Source organism: Rhinolophus sinicus, chromosome 15, assembly GCF_057876585.1.
Source record: "Rhinolophus sinicus isolate RSI-liver-muscle chromosome 15, RSI-T2T, whole genome shotgun sequence".
In the NCBI taxonomy this organism is placed as follows: Eukaryota; Metazoa; Chordata; class Mammalia; order Chiroptera; family Rhinolophidae; genus Rhinolophus; species Rhinolophus sinicus.
In genome coordinates, this window is record NC_142515.1 from 11,688,630 (window position 1) to 11,711,249 (window position 22,620).

Below are 22,620 nucleotides of genomic sequence, written 5' to 3' on the forward strand. Positions count from 1 at the left end.
CAGAGACACCAACCTCTTTACATTGTTGGGCGCAGGATGGTTAATGGTTATAGCACATAGAGATGGTATGTGGGCAATAAGAAAATGATGTGGTCTCGTGCTCTGGTGCAGGTGGTTGCACCTTCGAGGGGTCTGTGCTATCTTCGATGCACAAAGACAATAGAGAATTTTAAAGTTGCAGGTTGACCTGTATCAAGGATGCCACAGGCTTAGGACATGACTACCCACCATGATCCACTTTTAGTTAATGAATTTTTACATTCACTCCACCCTGTGTGGTTACTTTCAGTCTCTGGCTTTGTCAGGTTTAGTAGGTAGCCCCCTTTCATCCATACTATAAATACTGTTATAGGGACCCAGACCTGCACCTCCTCCTGAATTCCCTCAGTGCTTTCTCCGAATCGCTAATGGAAGGTCTCACTTTCGGGGTGTGATAGATCACCATGGACCTGCCTTACCTCCTTGCTTGATGGACATGGTGGTAGGAGCTGAGCTTGTTGTTCTCACGTCCACTGCAGAGGGACAGAGCATGTGCCCTGCTGACTAGTGTTGAGTGAACCCGTGTACAGAATAAGCCCGTGCTCTTGCCGCTGTTGTTTCCATTCCACCTCTGTGCCTTTCCTCTTATCCCCCTGCACAGAAGGCATCCCCGTCTCTGGTACGTTTGAGTCCCACTTCTTCAAATAAGCCATGCTCCACACTCCAGCTCTCCTCACTTCGCCCCTGCTTTCTTCTGAACTCCTTCCCCAGACGGGGAGATTGGAAGTGTCCTGGGCTGGGACCCCCATGTCTCAGAGTCTCCTCTCTGTAACCCATTTGCCTCTAAGTTACATGAAGATAGGGCCTTGGTGTGTCTTACTCACCTTTGCATCCCCAGTATCAGTACATTACCTGACAGAATAGATGCTCAGTAAGTACTTGTTGAATGAACGAATGGATTTAACACATAATAAATGCTTCATAAACACTTAACTCACAGTCAAATGTTTTGGAGTTGGGTGAATAATGAGGCTAGCTGGAGCAAAGGGCTTCTTTTTAAGAATAATGACAAGTAAGGATGGAAACGTAGTCTGAGGTGAGATGGTGAAGGAACTGGAGTACCATTCCGTAAGAGTGGGAAGCAAGCCCAAATTTCTGGATGTAGGATTGGGAAGATGGAAGTGGTGTTTTAGGAAGTCAACTGGCAGCAGGAGGTGGGCTCGATGGGTGCTTGGTTATACAAAAGCAGGAAGACCCAGGTAAAAATAAAATAGCATAGATATAATGGTAGCAATAGGAAAAGAAGGATGAGACAATAGGAAGGAAGGACGAAAATCGCTTTGAATGATTGGATGTGAGGTTGGGAAACCGAAGATGACTCCATTGAGGAGAGCTTGCAGAATTCTGTTACAGTTGACAGACATGGCATACATGAGAGGGATCTGGTTTTGTTGAGGGGAATAGGATGCATTTGGTTTTAGATGTGTGTACAGCTTGAGCACTGGTATCCCAGAGGGAAGGGGGACTGAAGATACCGATGAACGATATCCACAAAGAATTTAAAGTTGAATAAGAATAGATCAACCTTTTGGAAGGAAAGGGAAACATTCCTCTTGAACTAAGGACCTAACCAGGAAGTTGAGGAGGGGAGGGAAAGAAAGAGAAGGAAAGGAAGGTTCAGAAGGTAGAAAATTATGGAACATATCCAGTGAGGGAGAGTAGGACTGTACTCTCCTTCTTTAGAAAGAGGAGAGATATTAGAAAGAGGACCCAGCCGTGACTGCTAACTTCTCATTGGAAGAGATGTATGGTGTGGGACGGGACTAGTCTGGTATTTGAAAACCTAGATTGTAATCCAGCTCTCCCCAAGATCTAGGATCTATTCAACAAAACAAGGGGGTTGGACTAGATCAGTGTTTCCTAACCTTTTTGAGCATGAAGATTCCTTTTTAACAACAAAAAAATTGAGGCCCCCCCACCCCACCCCACCCCATGTGATAGCGGTTATGTATAGTGAATTCAGCAGTATGTTTAGAGACACTGTATTTCATTCATGGAAACTGGACATATGACAAAGAATAGTAAATGTTGGGAGTGTGTTTGGTGTACGTTTGAAATTGTGGGACCCTTGCCCACAGTCCACGGGTTTCTTGGGAACCTCGATTGAGAACCTCTGAACTGGGGCTCTCTTAGATCTCTTCTACTTTGTAGCTCTGATTCAAGATAAAATATCAGGACGTATTAGTGTATTTCTACCTGCTAATGGAAGACCCTTCATGGAGGAAGTTAACCATTCTTCCATCTGCATTTCAAATCGACTTTCTAATCTGTGTGAGACATTTGCTAAATGAATGAGAATAAAGAAAAACGTATTTGTTCATTTTTCCTTCATCCTTTCCAATACCTTTATATAAATTGGAACTTAAGCACCACAGCTTGCCATGATTTTAATGTTCAGAAGTGATTATTTAGATGTTATTTTGGGGTTGCTATCAAGTGCTTGTTAATTTTTCTTTTCTGCATTTGCCATCTGTGTTCAATATCATTTTTCATAGGGAACTAATGAACATGATTGCAGGTGTCTTTAATCATAGAAATTGGAGACAGAATAGTTGGAAATGTTGCCTTTTCCTCATCTAGGGAACGGGGATTACCCTTGCTCACCCAGTTGTCATGAATGAGAAATACGATTGCCAAGCTAATTGCAATATAAATAGCTGCAAATTCAATGCTAAGTAATAAAAGTAGGACCTACTTAACTAATAAAAAATGCTTTTTTCGTAATTTGATTTTTTCATTACTAATGCCAGCCGGCAGTAGTCATCACCACTGAGAAACCACAAGAGAAACCACAGCAGCAACCACCATGGGTGGAGCACTTTTATGTGCCTGGGGCATTCCTTATATAATTTCATTGAATCTGCAAAGCAACCACAAAAGTCAAGCAATTGGCCCAAGGTTACACAGCTAATAAGGAGTGGAGATGGAATTTGAACAGGTCCGGCTGACTCCAGTGCTCATGCATTTCCCACTGTGCTCCACTGCAGCTGAGATCTAGACCTCTTCGTCAGATTCTACTGTCTCGTGTCAGCTATTTGCTAGACTCTTGCCCATTCTCTGCCAGTTGAGTTGCTTACCTTGAGGGCTTGGAGAAAGGAGCTTGGATGAGTGGCATTACTCTCTTGATCACTGGTTCTCAGTCTGGGCTGCACAGTAGAATCACCTGAGGATTCTACCAGAATTCTACTAAATTCTACTAGAATTCTACTAGAACCATGAAGAAAAGGATTATCTAGTCTCTTCACTGCTGTAATGTTGAAAAATACAGATGCCTGGGCCCAACCCCAGACCTACTAAATTGGAATCTCTAGGGGGTGGAGCCCAAGCATAAGTATTTTTTATATGTGATATTAATGTACAGCTAAGGTTGAAAGCAGTGCTCTAAAAGATTTCTTCATGGATCATGTCAGAAACAGAATGGCTAAGGCTTCACCCAGGATTGGTTTGCTAACACATACAGCCAAGATGGCCTAGAAGTATTGGGTTTTGGAATCAGACCCCATGGGTTCAAGTTCTGGTTCCTCCAGTACCCAGCTATGTGATCTTCTACAGGTTACTTAACCTCTCTGAGTCCATTTCCCCATTGGCTGATATTTTCAATTTTGTAGGATTGCTATGAGACTAAATTCAAAAATCCATGTGAACTTCTTCCTAGTATGCCCAACACACAGTAAATGATGTAATTATTACCAAAGCAGTTAAGGAAAAGGAAAACGTAGCATTTTTGAACAACTTTGCAGTATTGGTCTGAAAACCTTTGTTTAGCTTTATACAGGAATTTGGATGGAATTGAATTAAATGATAAGGGAAACACCCTCTTTTCCCCCCATCCCCCATCCCCCTTAAAACAATATTAGTGACATTTAGAGATAATGAAACCTTGTGGTAATCTTTCACTTTTATTTTAACCTTTATCATTTGTGTAAATTATAAAGTCGATGTGTTATTTCTTGCTTCCCAAATAAGGCAGAAAGCTGGAGCCACAGACGTAAAGTGAGTGTTCAAAGCTGGCATCCAGTCAAAGGCTGTTTTAGATTTAGCTTTCCGGTCATTTGTTCAAAGGGCTTTGACACTGAAGACCAAAGATGCTGTTGGAGATGGAACCGCTGGCAGTTTAATTGGTATTTTTCAGGGTATAGACACACAATTTTTATATAGGCAGAATAAAACTGGAAGTAGGGCAATTATCTAAGTGAGTGCAGACAGTAAAGAGAAAAGGAAAAAAATCAGGCAAAAGAAATTCTTTAGCAAGCTGTTTTGCCATTTTTAAATAGATAGTTTTTTTAACTTTATAGAAGTAGATACAACTTAAGAGTATTTTTGTGACATAATTACGGGGCTAATAAAGCAAAATGAATACATATAAAATATCCTACAAAAGCCAGGCTTTTTAATTTGTACTTCTTTTCTTAATATAAATGTAGCAAAATAAAACGGTAATTGCGTTTATTGTGAATGAAGAGAATGTTAAACATATTTTCCACATAGGGGGCAGCAAAGAAGAAAGGGAGGAAGAATCCCAGTTAAGAGGGCCAGTTAGATGTTTTCTCAAGTCATGGCTAAAATGTTTTCTCTGTTACTGGTGCAAATATTGATTTGGTTTGTCTCCTAGCTCCTGAGAGTTGTTGCGCTTGAATGAGAGCTAATAAATTGTTTGACTTTTGTAATTAAACTTAAGAATCTGATTGAAGGGGATTTTAGCTTCCCTGAAAATGTACTTTAAGTTAATCTGCTTAAGAGGAATTATCTATTTCTTATTAGCAAGATGGAAAGATTGTCTCTGCCTTTATAACTGATGATTTCTTCAGGCCTGGTCATGAATCTTATGGTAATGTTAAACCTTCAAAAAATTATTTGGGGGATTTAAAAAATACAGTTGTCAAAAATTTAGGTTTTGACTCTTTTACATTAATTATCGGCAAATTATGGGGTTTTTTTTGGTTGTTATTTTCTCTTTTTTCCCCCTTGGTTCGCCTTTTTTTTTCCTTTTTGGTCTGATTTAAGAAGCTGGAGATTTTTAATTCTTTGAATATTTAAAAAGCATACTAGTCACAGATGCAGAGAATTATTTCTTGAAAAATTGTGACTTGGGGGAGTAAATTCCCAGGAATATTTAGTGAATAAAATCATTCTAGGCAAATTTCTCAATATTGATTTGATTTAACTGCATCTCTTTCATACATAACAATCATATAAATTATTATCATTGGATCCCTATGTACTTAGCAAAATTATTTAGGGTAACACTTGTGAATGAATCTCTCATGCCAATCTAATGTGTTAGATTACATTTCTGTTCAATTTTTAAAAATACACAGAATTGGATGTTAACAAGCGATCACAGATCCTGTTTTTAATTAAATAATATTATTATAATTCGAAATTGTGCATTCAGCATCTTAGGTGGATATTATAGAAATAAAAGTAGTAATGATACCAAGCAATTTCTCAGAAAAATAGCATTTCCATTAATACTCGAAAGAGAGATGTAGTAAAGATGAAAGACCAAAATGTTATTTCTAAATAGGAAATTTTAATGTTATTGACGATGCCTGCCTTCAGCGTGGGCTCCAGTCTGCATAACTGTATTTTCAGGGCTATAGTTTGGGGATAGGACGGAAAAGGCAAGTGCAGGATAATCTAACACAGTAGTACTCAGACAGTACTACTGAGTTGATACTTTATACTAAGATGATTTTGTGTGATGGCTCTGTCACTTGAAAAAAATAATTGAGGCAAAAGTGAGGTTTGTAATAGAAGCATCTAGGTGCCTGTCCTGATCTCCATTTCTTTTTGTCTGCATAGAGATACTGCTAAAGGAAGCCACGCGAATAATCCAGGATCCACTCTCTCCCACTGCCTTTGTAAGAACTTGCAAAACTCCCTGAAGGAGCTGCCCTTGCAACAGCCACTGTGAGACTGTTGTAAAAATTTGAATTGATTTTTGAACAACAGAGTGATTTCAAAGATCCCTGAGCTATTATTCTCGGTAACCCATCTTTCCCAAAGTTCATGGCCAAATATTTGCACCCTGGTCTTAGAACTTTTAATGGGGGTTTGAAAATAGAGAAGATTGTGAAACAGACTCATGAGGTAGGGCATTTCCTACAGAAGAGACATCTCAGTTCACTTTAGATATCTATACTTTCTAAAGAATTTTTCTACCTCTAAAATTGTAAAAGTAGAGTTTCTTTTTGAGAGACGTAGTACCAGATTTCTTTTTGACGTAAAATTATTCCATGCTAACACTTGTTGGAATTTTTATGAACTTGTGGATCTGACCTGAACTTTGGTGCTGAATCACAGATGCTTTCTTTTCTTCATAGCCAGGCTGACAGCATATAAGGGAAAATAAAGTTCCCATGCTGGTGTTGAGAATACAGAATCAAAGATTGTCTTTTGTAGGTTAAGAATCAAAGACTATGTTTTGTAGAGTAAAAACAAAAACAATTCTTGAAGTATGATATTTGAAATAAGTAAGATGTATGGTTTATCAGTTTATACGCTTTAGAATAAATATTGTCCTGTGTATCATTTGTTACTTTACAGAAAATACAGCCATTTTGAATTCTTAACCAAGACCCTTGCAAGAAAAATATTATCTGTTCAATTAATAGTTTTTCTGTATATTTCTCATAAGTCTATTAATGGAAAGTTAGTTTTCTTTTTAGAGATTATAAATCTGCAAAAGCAGGAAATACAAGCAAAATGAATTTAAAAATTATAAGATCTCTTAATTTATATTTGCAATAGACTTTATCTCTAAGTGTTTGTTATGAGAACAAAAGAAATCACCCTTTTTTTTTAAAAAAAAACAAAACTAAAAATAACTGTTTTTACCTTCTCCTTGTATACATTGTCTGTGTTTGACTCTAACTCAGGAGAGGCATGCCTTGAACTTTTCACTCTTTTTCGAGCTCTAATGCTAAGAAAAAGCACAAAACTAGGTGGACCCTGGCTAGGGGGTCAGAGAACTTCACGCACATGCCTGTCCCTCTGGGATTAATGCTTAGCTGTCACATCAGGGTCGCCCATTCGATTACTGTGTTACTGAGAGACTCACCTTGTTCTCCACGTCAGGCATGAGGGCTGTACACTGCATGCCGTCCCATCTCAGCTGTTTTTGACAAAACATGTAGGTAAAATTTTAAGGTTTTTTTTTTTTTTTTTATAGTAGGCATCTATAGCTGGTCCTTTGGACCCGTCATATGTGTGCTGTTACCAATGTGGGTCTCTTTCAGTTGCATATTTTAAAATAAGAAGTAACTCTGGAAGGATATAATTGGTGGAAAGGGGCTGGGATCCTGTATCAAACAAACTGGAGAAAAACAGTATGGGAACACTCCTTCAGCTACTTAGTGCTTTCTGACTTTTGAACAAAAGGAAACTTTGCAGCATGTAATTCTATGAAGATTGCAGGAAACAAAACAGTAGAAGCAGGCTCTTCCTGGGGGAGGGGAGTGAGGTCTGTACTTGTCTAGCTCCGGTCGTGTCGGACTTAGTCATACGAACTGCAGCTGAAATGTTCATTTCAAATGATCCTGTGCCTCCTACCAAGGGATAAAATAATAAGATCTTTTTCTTCCCATAGCCAATAGTTCTATATTAATTCAGCAGCTATAAAGCAACGTTCAAATTGACATCATTTTTTAACTGGAAAGTAAGAACACCTTACATATGGAATACAGGCATTTCAACAGGTACTGTTATCTATCAAGCCTGATGTTAACTTTTTATTTAAGTATAAAAAGGATCTTAACATTTTTGTGTGTTACCTTTGAGGGGTGAGATACATGTCGGTAAAATGTAAACACTAAGGAAATAAAGGGCTCAGGTTGAAATGTCTGGGGCTCTCACCCCGTAAGTAAATTTACCAATCTGATTATGAAGAGTGTTGGCTCTTACCCTTCAGGTCGCATTTTAGCCCAGGGTGTAATTCTCATCATCCTGTACACATTTCCTTAGTTAGGTGTGCATGGGTGCAGGAGTGATGCAGCATTTCAAAACGCATTCTTTTATTGTTAAATGCATGCCCAGCACATCCATTTTAGTGTGAAGTTCAAACAAATGTAATTCAAGGTGAATTTCTCCTTCGTGAAGTCAGGTGGTTTAAAATGTGTTACGAAGAACCCCAGGAGTTCTGAGACTACGATGCCCCGTTTTGTTGTCTCTGAACTTTGGAGTTTTAATCAGACTCTTGCATCGTGTACAACTAAACCAGCGGATGCAAAAGTGAAACCAGTCTTGTGGCTGCTGTCAGATTTGACATTCATTCCAGTGGTGTTGTGCTTGTTGGAATTGCTTTTCTCCTCTTCAAATGTTTTCCTTTCCCCACATTCCAGAAATACAGTGAATGGTGTCAACACCGTCCACTCATACTCACCACTTTCTGCCCCCCCCCCCACCCAAATACCACCTTCCCTGTGAATTCCTTCTCCCCAGAGGTTATTTGTGAGGCAGTTTGGGATTCTAGCCTTGGTGGCTCAGGCTCCCTTAGTCTTGGCTGCAGGGGCTTAAACTCAACTCACTTTTACTTTGTCTTGACTGCCGAGCTAATAGGCAAAGCTGCTAGAAATACCTGTGTGGTCGTGTTTACTGCTCATCTATTTGCCATTATGGAAATCATTTTTATAGATAAGGAAATCATAAAACCAGGCAGAACTTTTGGGGTCAATTAATTCCACACCCTCATTTTACAGACCAAACCCCCCCCACCAAAAAAAAAACAAAACAGACCTCCCCATAAAGCTACATAAGCACAGACTTTACTCCCCTTCCCATGAAAACACTCCAGTTGTTGGTGAAATACTGTCAACATAATTCTTCATATTCAGGAATCAATTTATTTAATAGATTTAAAGAATTAAAAAAATTTCACTATGTGAGTAGGTAAAGGAAAAATAGCTTTTATTATATACAGCATATTTTGGTATAATATGTGTAATTGCCTTAACGGGATATCTGTATGTTCTGATAATACTACAAGATTTAAAGATCTAAAAATCCAAAATTTCTAAATTCTAAGAAAAAAAAGTGCTGCACTCACAAGTTATGAAACTTGTACCATGACCTTTCAGAAGGTTTATATGTAAAAAATTCTGTGGCTTTCTTCAGATTGATCATTTTATAAAATATAGCTTTTTTATAGCTGAATTCTCTGTGTTCTTGTTTGTCAAGTAGGCAGGCAGATGTTTTTGCCTTTTTAAAAAAGTACAATAATAAGCACGTCTCCTGCTTACTTCATCAGCTGCAAAAATATTCGTGGCTCATCCTGTGGGAAGGTGATTCACCTAAAGCTTTGTTCCGGAATTAGTAACATTAGTAACGTGGCAGCACCGTGGTTAGCAAGTGGTGCTTCCCACCAATTAAATTGAAAAAAGTCTCTGGCTCTTATTCAGATACGAACTTAGGCTTTCAGCTGTCAGAGGAAAATGAAACCATCACTAACGGCTGTTTATTTCACTGGCAGGTTCATGCCTAGGACAAAGTGATTTTTCCCCAGGTGAACTACTCCCTCACATTGGCGTGGCAATGACTAATGAGGTATTTATGAAAACTACTTAAGTGTGTGGTCCCTGTTCCCACCGTGTGTCACTGCTGCCGCCAAGTGACAGGTCTGAAAAATCAGCAAATCTTAAACAATTAGAGCATCATTCCTTTCCTAACCCAAGGCCCCTGCTACCTCCTAGACAAAGATGTCTTCTTGTGTGATGAGAACGGGCACGCCCTCCTAAATCACACTTGACCCACGCAGGCGTCCTTCTGAATTCATGGCCCCCCGAGAAAAGAATGACATGGGTGATTAAGAAAATAATTTCTTTCCCCGAACAATCTAATTTTAGGGTTGAGGGAGTTTTTAAGTTTAGTTTGGCTCATGTCCCACAACCTCACACAAAATCATACTATGCTACAGGAAGGGAAATTCTCTGTCTTAAATATCCATTAGTCACACCCCAAACTTGTAAGCCTCGGGAACATGCAAGTACTCAGGGACATATGTAAAGCCTGTTCTCTGGAGTAACCTCATTCTTGAACTGGGCTAAGAGCTTTTCAATTGCTGTGACATTTTCAGCCAGGGAAGTAGTTTTCGTGGCAGAGCAATGTTTTACAGCCAATTACTTTATATGATCAATGGAGCAATTCCCCTTCCATAAAGGAACCAAAGCGATCAAGTTAAATCATTAAAGAGAGTAAGAGAGAGCGGGAGAAAGGATTCATCTCATTAGCAGGTGCTGCAAGCTCCTTGGTGGCGCACAATGTCACTGGCCCTTTAAGACAATGGCTGTGCTCCCTCCAGCACTGCCACCCCCTCCCCTGTAGCTGTTGACAGGTCTAAACCTCCCTAGCAGCCCATTGTGGCCGCAGTAGGAGGCACCTGCAGAAAATGTGCCAAAACCAGCCAGGGAGCAAGAGCTTTTCAATAAGCCCCGCAGCTGGAGAGGAGAGGCAACGCTAAACAAGCAGGCGAGGACCAGGCATGTGATGGGAAAAGGGGTCAGAGCCAGACACCTCCTATCGGCTTTCTGAGCACCGTTCGCCTCAATTTGCTGACATCTTCTAGCTGGCTTTTCTCTATTTGCTTAATATGCTGAGGTATTTAGCTTAAAAGCACTAAATGCTCCATCACAGTGAGCTGCTCTCTCTCCCTTTCCCATTTACTGTTATTAAGGACGTTTTCCAGTATTTTCTCTCGCTTTCTGCCCCAAACTAAGATTGTTTTCTTTTCCTTCTCTCTCATGACCAGTTACAGGCATCCTCCACCACACGCTGCCCGCTTGATTTCACTCATCTTTAAATCAGGGGCAAGTAAAACTCTCCCAATTCAGAATGTGCGCTGCCCTCCCAAAGCACGCATCCCAACTGCTAGGAGCTGAGTAATCATTTACTGTGCATCATCTACTGCGTACCCACCGCTGTTCTCAGGGCTCCAGAAATCCGGAGCTGGACAAGACACGCTTCCCCTCTTGTACTGTTTAGGGTCCAGCAGAGAGGCAAAATACTGTGTTTCTCCGAAAATAAGACCGGGTCTTAGATTAAGGTTTGTTCCAAAAGACGCATTAGAGCTTAGGTTCAGGGGATGTCCTCCTGAAAAATCATGCTAGGGCTTATTTTCCGGTTAGGTCTTATTTTTTTTGGGGGAAACCCGGTAGCTAATATAATCGTAGGTTTTAGGAATGTGTTTTGCGTGCATGCACTTTTCTTTGTAGTACTCACAACCCTTCTGAGAATGAGCAGGAGCGGAGGTGGGGAGGACAGGGAGGGAACCTGGGACATGCTTGCTGGTTGGTGTGGTGGCTTTGTCGAGTGTGCCCTGGGAAGCAAAGAGGACAGAGTCTCAATTTCATCTCTCCAAGATAAATGTAATAATAGATGTGAACCTGGCATGGTTCCTCAGTTTCAGCAGGTCTTATTGGTCTGCAATTCCTTACTTTTACACAGCGCTTTCCAGTTTTCATGGTATTTCCATCTATTTTTTTCCCTTCACTTGAAGTAGTGAGGCATTATCTCTGTCTCACAGATGAAAACGTCTGAGACTCAGGGCACCCTCCACCCCTGCCCCTGCCGCTGCCCCCGCCCCCGCCCAGCCCAGGGCCACACAGACGTAGGTGGTAAGTGCAGAGGCTCCTCAGGAACCCTCTGCCGCTCACACAAACCTTACGTTGTACCCCATGCTGCCTCTTCAGCTGTCAAGCAGCACGATTTGAGAGCAACGTGGAAACACAAAGTGACATTTTCACAGTGAAACTCTTTCCCCTCCTACAGATGGAGAGTGTTGGCGTGTACGGATTCTGTGGGTGTACAGCAAAGAACAAAATGAAGTGTGATTCAAGGCGGGAAGTAACGGCTTCAGGTAGGAAATGAGCTAATCTGGGTACATGTCAAACCAGCCCCTGAAATGGTTAGCCCTAGAAATTCATTCCTTTGGAGAGGAACTCGGTACCTTAAAAAGTAAGATACTGGCTAAACTGCTGCAAAACATCAGCTTGTTCAGAATGCCAACAAATGGTGAGCGGTGTGAATGCAAGGGTATTTCAGAGGCACTGGAGTCAGAAAACAAATCGTTTCCCGCCCACCCAAAGCTCAGAATGGTCGCTGTCCACCCTCACAGGTGTGGCTTGTAGAGGGGACCGGGCATGGTCTAGGCTACTGGGCAGCTTGTCTCCCTGCTCTGCTCTGCTGGCCCCGGGGGCTTGTATCTGTCCGGGCCCACACTAAAGCAGGAAGAGGTGGTCTCTGTGCTCCTCTGGGCTTGTTTATGCTTTAACACGTCTCTCCTCTCAGAGGACTGGTCCTCTTCTTCCTTCTTCCCCAGCGCCTCCCTCCAATTCTGGAGAAAACAAGCGGACTATTCATGTAAAAAGAGAAAGAGTGAGCAGGGAAGGGGGGAGATGCCACCGACAAACTCCATTGAAAGCCACTGGCTGTTCATTTACATTCACACTTTTAAAAAATGTTAACTAATGATGTTAAATGGTTTGCCAAAGGTCCTGGCAGGTCAGTTGTAGAAGTGTCATTTCTGCCTAATTAGGGCTCTTGTGGCTGCCCGGGGCCTCCCAGTGCAACTGGTGACAAGCCGAGAGCTGACAGCTTCAATTGGTGCCAATAGGGAGGTTGGAGCGGTCATGTTTTCCACCTCAGCCAGGTGTTTGCTGAATGGGGGAGGGGACCTGGTGAGGGCTGAGTGCTTCTATGATCCTTTTTCTTTCACTGCTCCCTTTGCCTGTCTTGTCCTGTGTCAAGGTCAAGAATGGGCTTTGCTAAATCAGCAATTTGGGTTATCTCTGGGAGGTCATTAGCAATCCCCAGCCCAGACATTTCAAGTGGTCTCAGACCCCAGATGGCTAGATTTTTTTTTTCTTCCTAAAAATCAGAGAGTAGGAAAAGAAAAGGAAAGTTTTAGGTGAAAAACAATAGTAGGAAGAAAACAAAACAAAACAAAAAAGTTCCCCAGAAAACTCTGCATAGCCACCAAAGCGTTACATTTCTGAAGAGACGTTCATAATAAAATTGCTTGAAGAGAAAACAACTAAAGCATCCTGATCGATGCTTTAAACATTTTAAAGAAGAAAAGACAATAATGAAAAAAAAATCCTATAGTGTTCAACTGGCAGTGGAGTACTTGTCACTTAGTGGGTGCTCACTAAATAATTTATTGTTTGATTTGATTTTTTTCAGGAGAAAAATTATTGTCTGAGAAACAAAGAGTGACTGATGGAGATCCTGCTACATCTCCTGCTTACTTTAATTGTTTCCACAATGCTCTTTGAATTTCTCAGTTGACCATAAAACACATGTTAAGTTAGAGTACCACGTGATGGGTTGATATGATTAGCTTGTTTTCTGTTTTGATTTTTTTGTACTTTTCTTTGTTTCTGTTTTTTTGTTTTTGTTTATTTTTTTAAACAACTTAAAATAAGCAAAATAGCACTGGTGCTCAGCAGCCCCAATTACAACGCAAAAATGATAGGTCGTCTGTGTCCAGAATTTGGTTTTGACATACTGGCAGGTCCTACAGGAGTAACAGCACTCCCTGTGTGTGCCTGAATTGAACACCAGCACTTGAGCACACACAAACACACATATGTGATATGTGTACCGAGCGAGTTAGTGAGTCTGTTAGACAAGGGACAACAGCATTAACACACGGGTGCTTGGGGGCAATGCTGTGTTAAAAGGAAAAGGTGAACTGAAAAAAGTAATGTTTGTTTCATGAAAATCTAAGATCAGACCCAAAGATTATAGTTCTGGGAGAGGAGAAGGGAGATTAAAGTGATGGGTGTCTGTGTGAAACTAAGTTTTTGGCTTCATTTTTCTCTACTGCCTCTGTTTTCTCTAATAAGGGACAACGAACATTGGGCCAGAAAAATAGACTGTTCATATCTGTTGATTTTATCAAAAGGGTATTGTGAAGATTAAGTAAGACAACATATATCACCCTGGGACAATACCTGGCACCTATCAGGTGCCCAGTGGCAGTGAATTCTCTTCCTGCTGTCCTGAGAGTCCTTCCTGGTTGGAGAGCACAGGCTATTCTGTGGTGTCAAGTTATTTTCTCAACGTCCAGGACATTTTATGAACAAAGAGAATTAATAGACTTGGCTAATAGGCTGACCTCATGAATGATAAGTGAATAGATGACTCTAGATTTATTCAAACAGTTTAGTTCCCGGTCGCAAACTTTTCCCTCCAGGGGCCTCCTTTGTCACTAAATTCCCTTAAAAGATGCACTTTGCATTTTTGTCCCTCTCTTTCATGCCACAGTGCATGTTCTTTTTCCTTTTCTTCAGTGACCTTCTTTGTTTACTCATACTGCTGTTATCCGGGGAGGTGATTTCGCTTCCAGTCCCAGCACCGACCCGCCCTTGGCTCTGCTTCCCGCATCCGCTCCTTGCCCAGTCCTGATCTGCAGAGCTGCCACTGTTGTGTGTATACTTGGGGCGGTGAATAATTGCTGTCTGACTCGCACGCATGCTAAGAAATTTCCACCTATGACCCTCCTTATGCTTAGGGAGATGCGTATTTAAAAATCATTCCGGAAGATCACAGTGGTAAGGAAAACCTGCAGCAACTAAACCAGCCTAGAAACATAAGCCAATCAGTTATTAAAACTCAAATAAACAACTTTTGAAGACTTGTGAATGGAGGAAAGAACGTGTGGATGACTATAGGTCCTCTGTTTTGTGGCATTAATATTCTGCGGTGACATTTGTGATAAATATAGTGACCCTGGAAGGGTGAAATTATGTTCAGTTGGACATTACCTACACCTTTCTGAAAGGCAAACCTGATGTTGTTTTTCTATTGTTTAAGGCTTTTCAGTGGTCGTTTCAGATCTGGCTATGGCTTCGCTTTGACCTTGAACTCTTACTCTGGTTGTGCTGATCTGCTGGCACTTCTCTGTATATGCCAGGATGTTTCATGCTTCAGGGCCTTTAAACAAACTGTTTTTTATCCTTGCAATGCCTTTTCTCCCTATTGTTCTTCTTACAAACACCTATTTATTATGCCACCTCCTCCCCAAAGCTTCTCCTGACACCCCCAAGTTAGGTTGACCTTTCGCGCTTTTGTGTCCCCACCATAGAATCTCACATTCTTCTCAGTAACAATAATAATTGTAATAGTAAAATTTCCCTCTTATTGAGTGCCTTCTGGGTGCCAGTAAGCGTAAGTGCTTTTACTTGTCATCATTTATTCCTTGCCACCCCAGGAAGAAGTCGCCGTTGTAGATACTCACTTTTACCACGAGGACGCTGAGGCTCAAGTTGGCGTGGTTAAGGTCACACAGTTTGAAAGCGGCGGAGCGGGATCTGAGCCCAGCCAGCATGGCTCCAGTATACATATTAACCACGCTCAATCTATAACCATCAAACTATGCTGCCTTTCAGACATACATATAATAAAATAATAAGAATGATATATCTGAGAAAAGGGCTGCAAGGGAAATAGGGCAAAGTCAAGGGCAAGGTGACTTCACAAATGCATCCCATGAGGTCTTGTGAATTTTAAAAGATGAGCCACAAATGTGCCTCTCGACCTCCTGGTAGTGTTGCGGAAGAATAACGAGGACCGAGAGACTCAAGCGGCTCACAGAGATCAGGGAGAACACAGCTTTATTACGCCAGTGGGCTCAGTGGGATTGTTCCCAAAGAACTGAGCACTAACTGGGGTCAGGTGCTTTGTTTTATAGGTTAGGCGTCCGGGTTAGGGGGGAAATCTGGCCGGGGTGCTAGGGAGATCCGTCCCTAGCAGCTGTGATCCCTCAACTTTGTTTGACAGGGAGACCTCTAACTATGGTGCCTGCAGGAGACACCTCCGATAAGGTATGGGAGGAGGAGGGGAACAGAGCTCCAATAAGGAGGGGGATTGAGCTCTCAGCGGGGGCCTGCAGGAAAAACCGTCCCAACAGTAGCAGAAGAAAGACTCCTGGTCAACTACAAGTAGGCAGGAGGAGAAGGGTGAGAGAGGGAAGCAGGTCCCAGCTTGACCTCCACTGGCCCCCGTGTGGGATTTAGAGGTATCTTGGGGAAATGAGTTGGGCTTTCCAGGAATCTGTTCACATAAGGGACCAAGTCACCTCCCAGGAAATCCCAAGAGAGTCCAGAGTGAAGCTTTATTTGGAGGAGAGGGTAATTTTGAGTACTTCATGATGTCCTGTCACTCAATCTGCCCTCATCTGCCTACTGACTAACTGGGGCGTGAGCAAGCAACGACCAAAGCTCCAAGCTCCCCCATTTGCCTCCCGACTCTGAGAGCATGGTGGGAGCCAGGCCAGCTCCTCAGGGTGTTGACTTGGGCAGTAGCTCCAGTGATGTGACAGCAGCAGCAGCAGAGGCGGTGAGCCCGGCGCTGGCAGGGTTGGTGGCACTTGCATGATGGCGGTGGCACCAGCACTGGCGGTGGTGGTGGCACCAGCACTGGCGGCGCCTATACCAGCGGGAGGTGGCACCACACCTTTGAAGGGGACACAGCAGCATCGCAGCGGCTGCAGGGGCCAGTCAGCTTTATTGAGTGTGGGAGGCAGGTGGCTGGAGGTAGCCCAGAGTCGGCTCTGCCTGCAGTGGTGAAAGCCCTGCAGGTGGCTCTGGGTGACCAAAGCCTGGACCACGGGAGGCAGCGGAGAGGCTCATCCAAGGAGATATTTGAGTCTCCCCGTGAGGAAGACTTCTTCAGTAGCTTGTGGGAGTTGGAGCCAAAGAAATGCTCTTTGTGCTGTTAAAATGACCCCATTTTTTCCCCTTGGGGTAGAGTGACCCATGAAAAAATAAGTGACGTACGATTTAGAGCACTTCTGCGATTAGAACCAACCAGCTGGTTAAGAGAAGCTTACTCAGTTTTTCCTAGTGTGGGCAGTTGAGGACACATCCATCCACTCATTCATTTGTTCAGTTGTTCCCTCAACAAACATCAGTGGAACCTTCTTTGGAGTCTGAAGTCAGATGACCGGGATCTGATTCTGGCTCTGCCACTTGCTAGTCTGTGATCGTGAGACAGTGACGTGCTAGCTCTAATCCCCAGGCTCCCTGCCTGTAATATGGAATGTGAAGGATATTAAAGTATCCACCTCTCGAGATTCCAGGAGAATCAAAGGCATGTGAAGTGTTTAGCACAATGCCTGGCACAATTAAACACCCGATAAATGTGAGCTCTGATTAAACGTGAGGGGATGTACAGAGATTCACATCATCCCTCAGTGAATAAAGTGGCGTTTGTCCATATCCTGAAGTGCTACCTAGGTAATGTCCAGAAGCTGTTAACTGGGGCTGTCGTTTGGTATAGAGATTGCGGATCATTTCATTTACTTACTTTTCTTATCTGCCTTTTAGGACTTTCCCAGAGTTCATGAACTGTTTATGAACGGAAGGGAAAGAAATCCCATCCGAGCACCTCTGTGGTGCTTTAATCTGCGCCATGGCACCTCTGTACCCCACGTGCTTGAACAGTCCCCGTGGAGGGAGGTGCAGGGGCCCCTTACTGCATCTGCTGGCAGTGCTGATTCTCAGAAAGTGCTTGCTGAGGCTGTCAGCTTGTAGTTTTCCACAGTTACGGTTCAATCATCTGTTCGTCCAACAGTGTTTATTAAGCGCCTCCTGTATGCCAGGCACCACGAGAAGTTCTGGAGAGCCAACAGGTTCCCTTCATGGGGCTAGAAGTTCCGTGAGGTCCTCAGGCTGTAACCCAGTCATTAAATAAATACGACACTACGAATGGGGGAGGCTGTGAAGTCTGTGAGAGTACACTGGGAAGACATGGGGCGAGGGAGACGGGGAGAGCATCACAGGGCGGCGACAGTTAAGCTGCGACGTGAAGGGTGTGGAGGAGTTATTGGGGGGATTAGAAAAGGAGGTGAGCACTCCAGACAGAGGAGCAGAGCCGGCTTCGGGGCCACAGAGAGCATCCAGTTTCCTTTCCACGTGTGAGCCCTTAAAATATCGAAAGTGGCTTCTTCCCTGGGGTTGTTCTGTCTTACTCCCGCTCTCTTCAGCTTTCCTTCCTACGATGTGATGTGCAGTCTTTTGTCATTCGGAGACCCAGTTTGTTGACAGCCCCCTTTTTAAATAACAATTTATTGAGCTATTCACATACCATACGATTCACTCACTTAAAGTGTATAATTCACTGATTTGTAGTGTGTCACAGCGTTGTGCAGCCATCACCAAATCAATGTTAGGACATTTTCATCACCCCAAAAGGAAACTCCCGTACCCATTAGCAGTCACTCTCCATTTCCCCCCAAAAGCCCCGCCCTGGGAAGCTACAGGTTGCTTTCTGTCACTATAGAGTTGCCTATTCTGGACATTTCATAAAAATGGACTCGTATAGTATTTGGTCTTTTGTCACTGCTTCTTCATTTAGTGGGATGTCTTTAAGGTTCGTCTATGTTGCAGCAGCGTCTGTGTGTCACTTCTTATTACTGAATAATATTCCATTGTGTGGATAGATCACGTTTTGTGTATTCATTAGTCAGTGATGGACAGTTGGGTTGTTGCCACTTATTGGCTATTATGAATCATGTTGATGTGAACATTCATGTACAAGTTTATGTGTAGACGCATATTTTCACTTCTCTTGAGTATATATTCCTAGGAAGGGAATTGCTGGGTCATATATATGTATATGGTAACTCTGTGTTTAACCTTTGGAGGAGCTGCCAGCCTGTTTTCCAAAGCTGCTGCACCATTTTATAGTCCAGCTAGCCGTGTAGGAGGGTTCTGATTTCTCCACATCCTTGCCAACACTTGTTATGATCTGTCATTTTTATTACAACCGTCCTCGTGGGTATGAAGTGCTCTCTCACTGTGTTTTGATTTGCTTTTCACTGATGCCTCATGACGTGAGCATCTTCTCAGGTGCTTATTGGCTATTTGTGTATCTTCTTGGGAGAAATGTCTATACGGGTCCTTTGCCCATTTTTCAATTGGGTTACGTCTTTTTATTATTGATTTGTAAGAGTTCTTTATATATTCTACATACAACTCCTTTATCAGATATACACATGTGACTTGCAAATATTTTCTCCCATTTTGTGGGTTGTATTTTCAGTTTCTTAATAATGTCCTTTGAAGCACAAAAGTTTTAAATTTTGATTAAGTCTAATTTATCTTTTTTTTTTTTTTTTTTTTTTGCTTGTTCTTTTGGTATCTTATTTAAGAAACCATTGCCTAATCTAAGGTCACAAAGATTTATGTTTATGTTTTCTTTTAACATTTATTTCTTCTAATAAGAAGTTTATAGTTTTAGCTCTTATGTTTAGGTCTTTCATCATTTTGGATTCATTTTTATACATGATGTGATATATGGGGGTCCAGCTTCATTGTTTTGTATGATGGTATTCATTGTTTTGTGTGATGTTCAGTTTTCCCAGTGCCATTTATTAAAAAGATTATTCTTTTCCCACTAAATTGTCTTAGCACCCTTGTGAAAAAATCAATTGACTATACAGGTGAGCTCTGAAGTTTATTTCTGAACTCTCAAGTTTATTCCACTTATCTACCTGTCTATCCATGTACAGTACCACACTGTCTCGATTACTGAGAACCTGTAGGAAGTTTTGAAATTACAAAGTGTGAGTCTTCCAACTTTGTTTCATATTATCTCATCTAGTTCGGGTTCCTCTTCAGCCTGACTTATCTGGATTTCATTAATTCAACAAGCATGTACTCACATTTTTAAAGGCCCTGTGGTAGGCTCTGGGGATTCTGGGTTGCGAGAGGCACAGAGAAGGCTGCCAGGTCGATCCAGCACCGTGCTATCCCACAATGGGTCCTGTGGTAGACCGTGACGTGCCACCGCCACCCCTGAGGCCCAGGGTTTCCTCCCATCCAGTCAAGATGGCAAGTGACCCAGGTGAATCAATACGAAACCACAATATGAAACGACAAATACTTATTTATCACCTATTATATGCTAAGCACTGTTCTAGATATCAGGATACAGCAGTGAATAAAACATAAAAATTTCTGTCCTTATGGAGCCTAGATGTGTGTGTGTGTGTGTGTGTGTGTGTGTGTGTGTGTGTTTACCAAATATGTTAAATGATAAACAATGTAGAAAAAAAGCTGAGTGGGGGATAGTTAATGATGGGGTAGCAATGGGGTTAGAATTCACAATAGAGAGTCCAGGGAGGCTTCACTGCACAGCAGCCTGCAGGGTGAGTGAACAAGCGTGTGGATATCTGAGGGCGGAGCATCCAGGGCAGAGGAACAGCTAGTACAAAGGTCCTGAGGTAGGAGTTGCCTTGTGTGTTAGAGGCCAGCAAGCCGGCCACATAGCGGGGAGATGAGGCCAAGGGGGGTCTGGCAGCCCATGGTCGGGATTCCAGCCTCTCCCTGAGATGAGAAGCCAAGGTCTTGAGCAGAAGAGTGGCATGATCTGACTTCATTTTTAAAGGATCCCAATGGTCACGTTGAGAATCGACTTCGGTGGGGAGTGGGGTAGGTAGAGAAGAGGAAGGGAGACCTATTCGGAAGCTATTGCCAGATGGAGATGGGGGATGGTGCTGTTTTGGATTAGAGTGACAGATGTTGGAGGGGGAGGCCTCAGGATTTCTGGCAACTGGATGTGGGGTGTGAGAAAGAGAAGAGTAAGAATGGTGCCAGCAGTTTTGGTCTGAGCAAATATTAACAGAAGGATGGAGCCACCGATTACTGCGGTGCTGTTGGCTGGAAGACGTGCAAGCTTGGGGAGGAGGAGATCAGCCATTTGGTTGGGGCCTGTTTATTGGTTACTATTAGATATGCAAGTGGAGATGGGTGAGCTCAGACTGGAAATGTCAGCGTGGGTGTCATCACCACACAGCAAGAAACTGGAAGATGCCCCAGGAGAGAGTGCTGAGGGGAAAGAGATGTCTGTGGACCAGAGCCTGGGGCGTCCCCACCTTTAGAGCTCACAGAGATGAAGAACAACCACGGAAGAAGTCTGAGATGCCGTGCCACTGAAGGAAAAAGAAAACCAGGTGTGCTGAAAGTCAAATGAAGGAGGTGTTTCCAGGAAGAGGGGTGGTCTGCTGTGTCAGGAAGAGGGGTGCCAATTGGCCATGTCTGATGAGGACTGAGAATTGACATGTTGTGGCCTTTGTGGCCACACCAGTGGTGGAAACCGCAGGCAGGTGCCACCCTGCGTTCTCTCACAGGCTGGGTGCAGCCACACCCCTCCCCAGGGATCACAGCGACTGTCCTCTGTACGAGTCCCCAACTCCACCCCCAGGCTCCCACCTCCGTCATGGTCCCTAAAATGGCAAAATGAGTCTCTTCCTCTTTGATGTTCCTGTGTCAACAAATGTCTTGATGACTAAGAGGTTTGTCAAAATGCAGAAAGTATATTGTTTTTCCTTGGTTTTCTGTATTTTACTGATCAAGATGTTCTTGTCTAATTTGAATGCAGTTGATTCACTATAAGCTATCTCTACCAATTAAAAACATAAATTATTTCTGAACACATATGCTCACATGGAGATCTCACAAGTTACATTTCCAGGGTGCACGTGATTTCATATAATGATTTCCCCCATATTGTCCCTGTTCTCTGCGTCATTCCTACCCATCCTAGGTACCATGATGGGGACCACTTCTGCCCTGTTTGTTGGGGGGATCCAGGAAATTTAAGGCATGGCACCATATAGCTAAGAGGGGTGTGGTGGTTCACCAGGTGGATGATGGGCCTTTGGGGCAGAAAGGATGGCCAGGCCAGAGCAGAATCTTGGAGCTAGGAAAGTACAAGTGAGTTTGGAAACAGTGAATATCAAAGATGGGTAGAATACAGACTTGGACACAGGGCTGGGGCTGCCCATGGAGGAGCTGTCTGTGCAGAAGAAAAGTCAGGGGTCCCTGGGTCAGGGGTACCCTTTCTGTACGTCTGTCCCAGAGAGAATGGAGCCAAAGTAACCAGTCAGCTGTGAGCGTGGTAACTCCCAGAGAGACAGGAAGCGAGAGACAGCAGGCAGTGTGGGCTGATGTACCCCAGGAGGGGTTGCCAGCAGGTGTGACTAGGTAGGCTCCAGGAGGCACCGTGGGGCATAGTGCGGGTATGTCCCTCCACCATTTGGCATCGATTATTTTCCTTTGTTTTTAATTTCTATCTTACCGAGGCACATGTTGCTCTTCATACTGATTGAATGGAAGCGTGATTTATGGATCATGTACCGCTACGTTCCTTGTTCTAACATTCCTCGTCTCTGGGACATCAGGCCATTATGTCCATGTGTTGTGGGGACATGCTGTGGCATTCGCTCTGGTGGAGGCAGTATATGGACATGCATCTGTGTCCCCATGCCCCACGTCACTGCAGTCATGCTTGGTGGCAAGCAGCTGGGCAGAGTAAAGGAGCAGACGTGACTTGTGCTTCCCCCAAGGGGTGGGACTGGCTTTGGGGCCAACCCTGCGCTGAGGCAGACACCTCAAGGGGCCAAGAGGGACAGCAAGGCTCAGGCTCCAGGTTGGGATGGAGTCGTAGGCCACGCTGAGGCGGTCAGACTTTATTCTGTAGTCTGACCATCCCAGCGCTTAAGAAGAGGACTGATGGGGTCAGGTGTTTTCCTATTTGGAGAAACCCAGCAGCAGTGCGTGGCAAGGCCAAGGGTAAGAT

General features: G+C 43.2%; 1 protein-coding gene across 4 annotated transcripts in view; it reads left to right on the forward strand.

Annotated features, from left to right (window-relative positions):
* The window catches only part of HSPA12A (heat shock protein family A (Hsp70) member 12A), a 143,743-nt gene that overhangs the window by 2,121 nt on the left and 119,002 nt on the right, over positions 1 to 22,620 (forward strand). For all 4 annotated transcript variants that reach the window (XM_019725245.3, XM_074338990.2, XM_019725244.3 and 1 more), the window contains exon 2: positions 11,803 to 11,890. In XM_019725245.3, the coding sequence (XP_019580804.3) occupies positions 11,803 to 11,890 (88 nt within the window). The remainder of the gene's footprint in view (positions 1 to 11,802; positions 11,891 to 22,620) is intronic.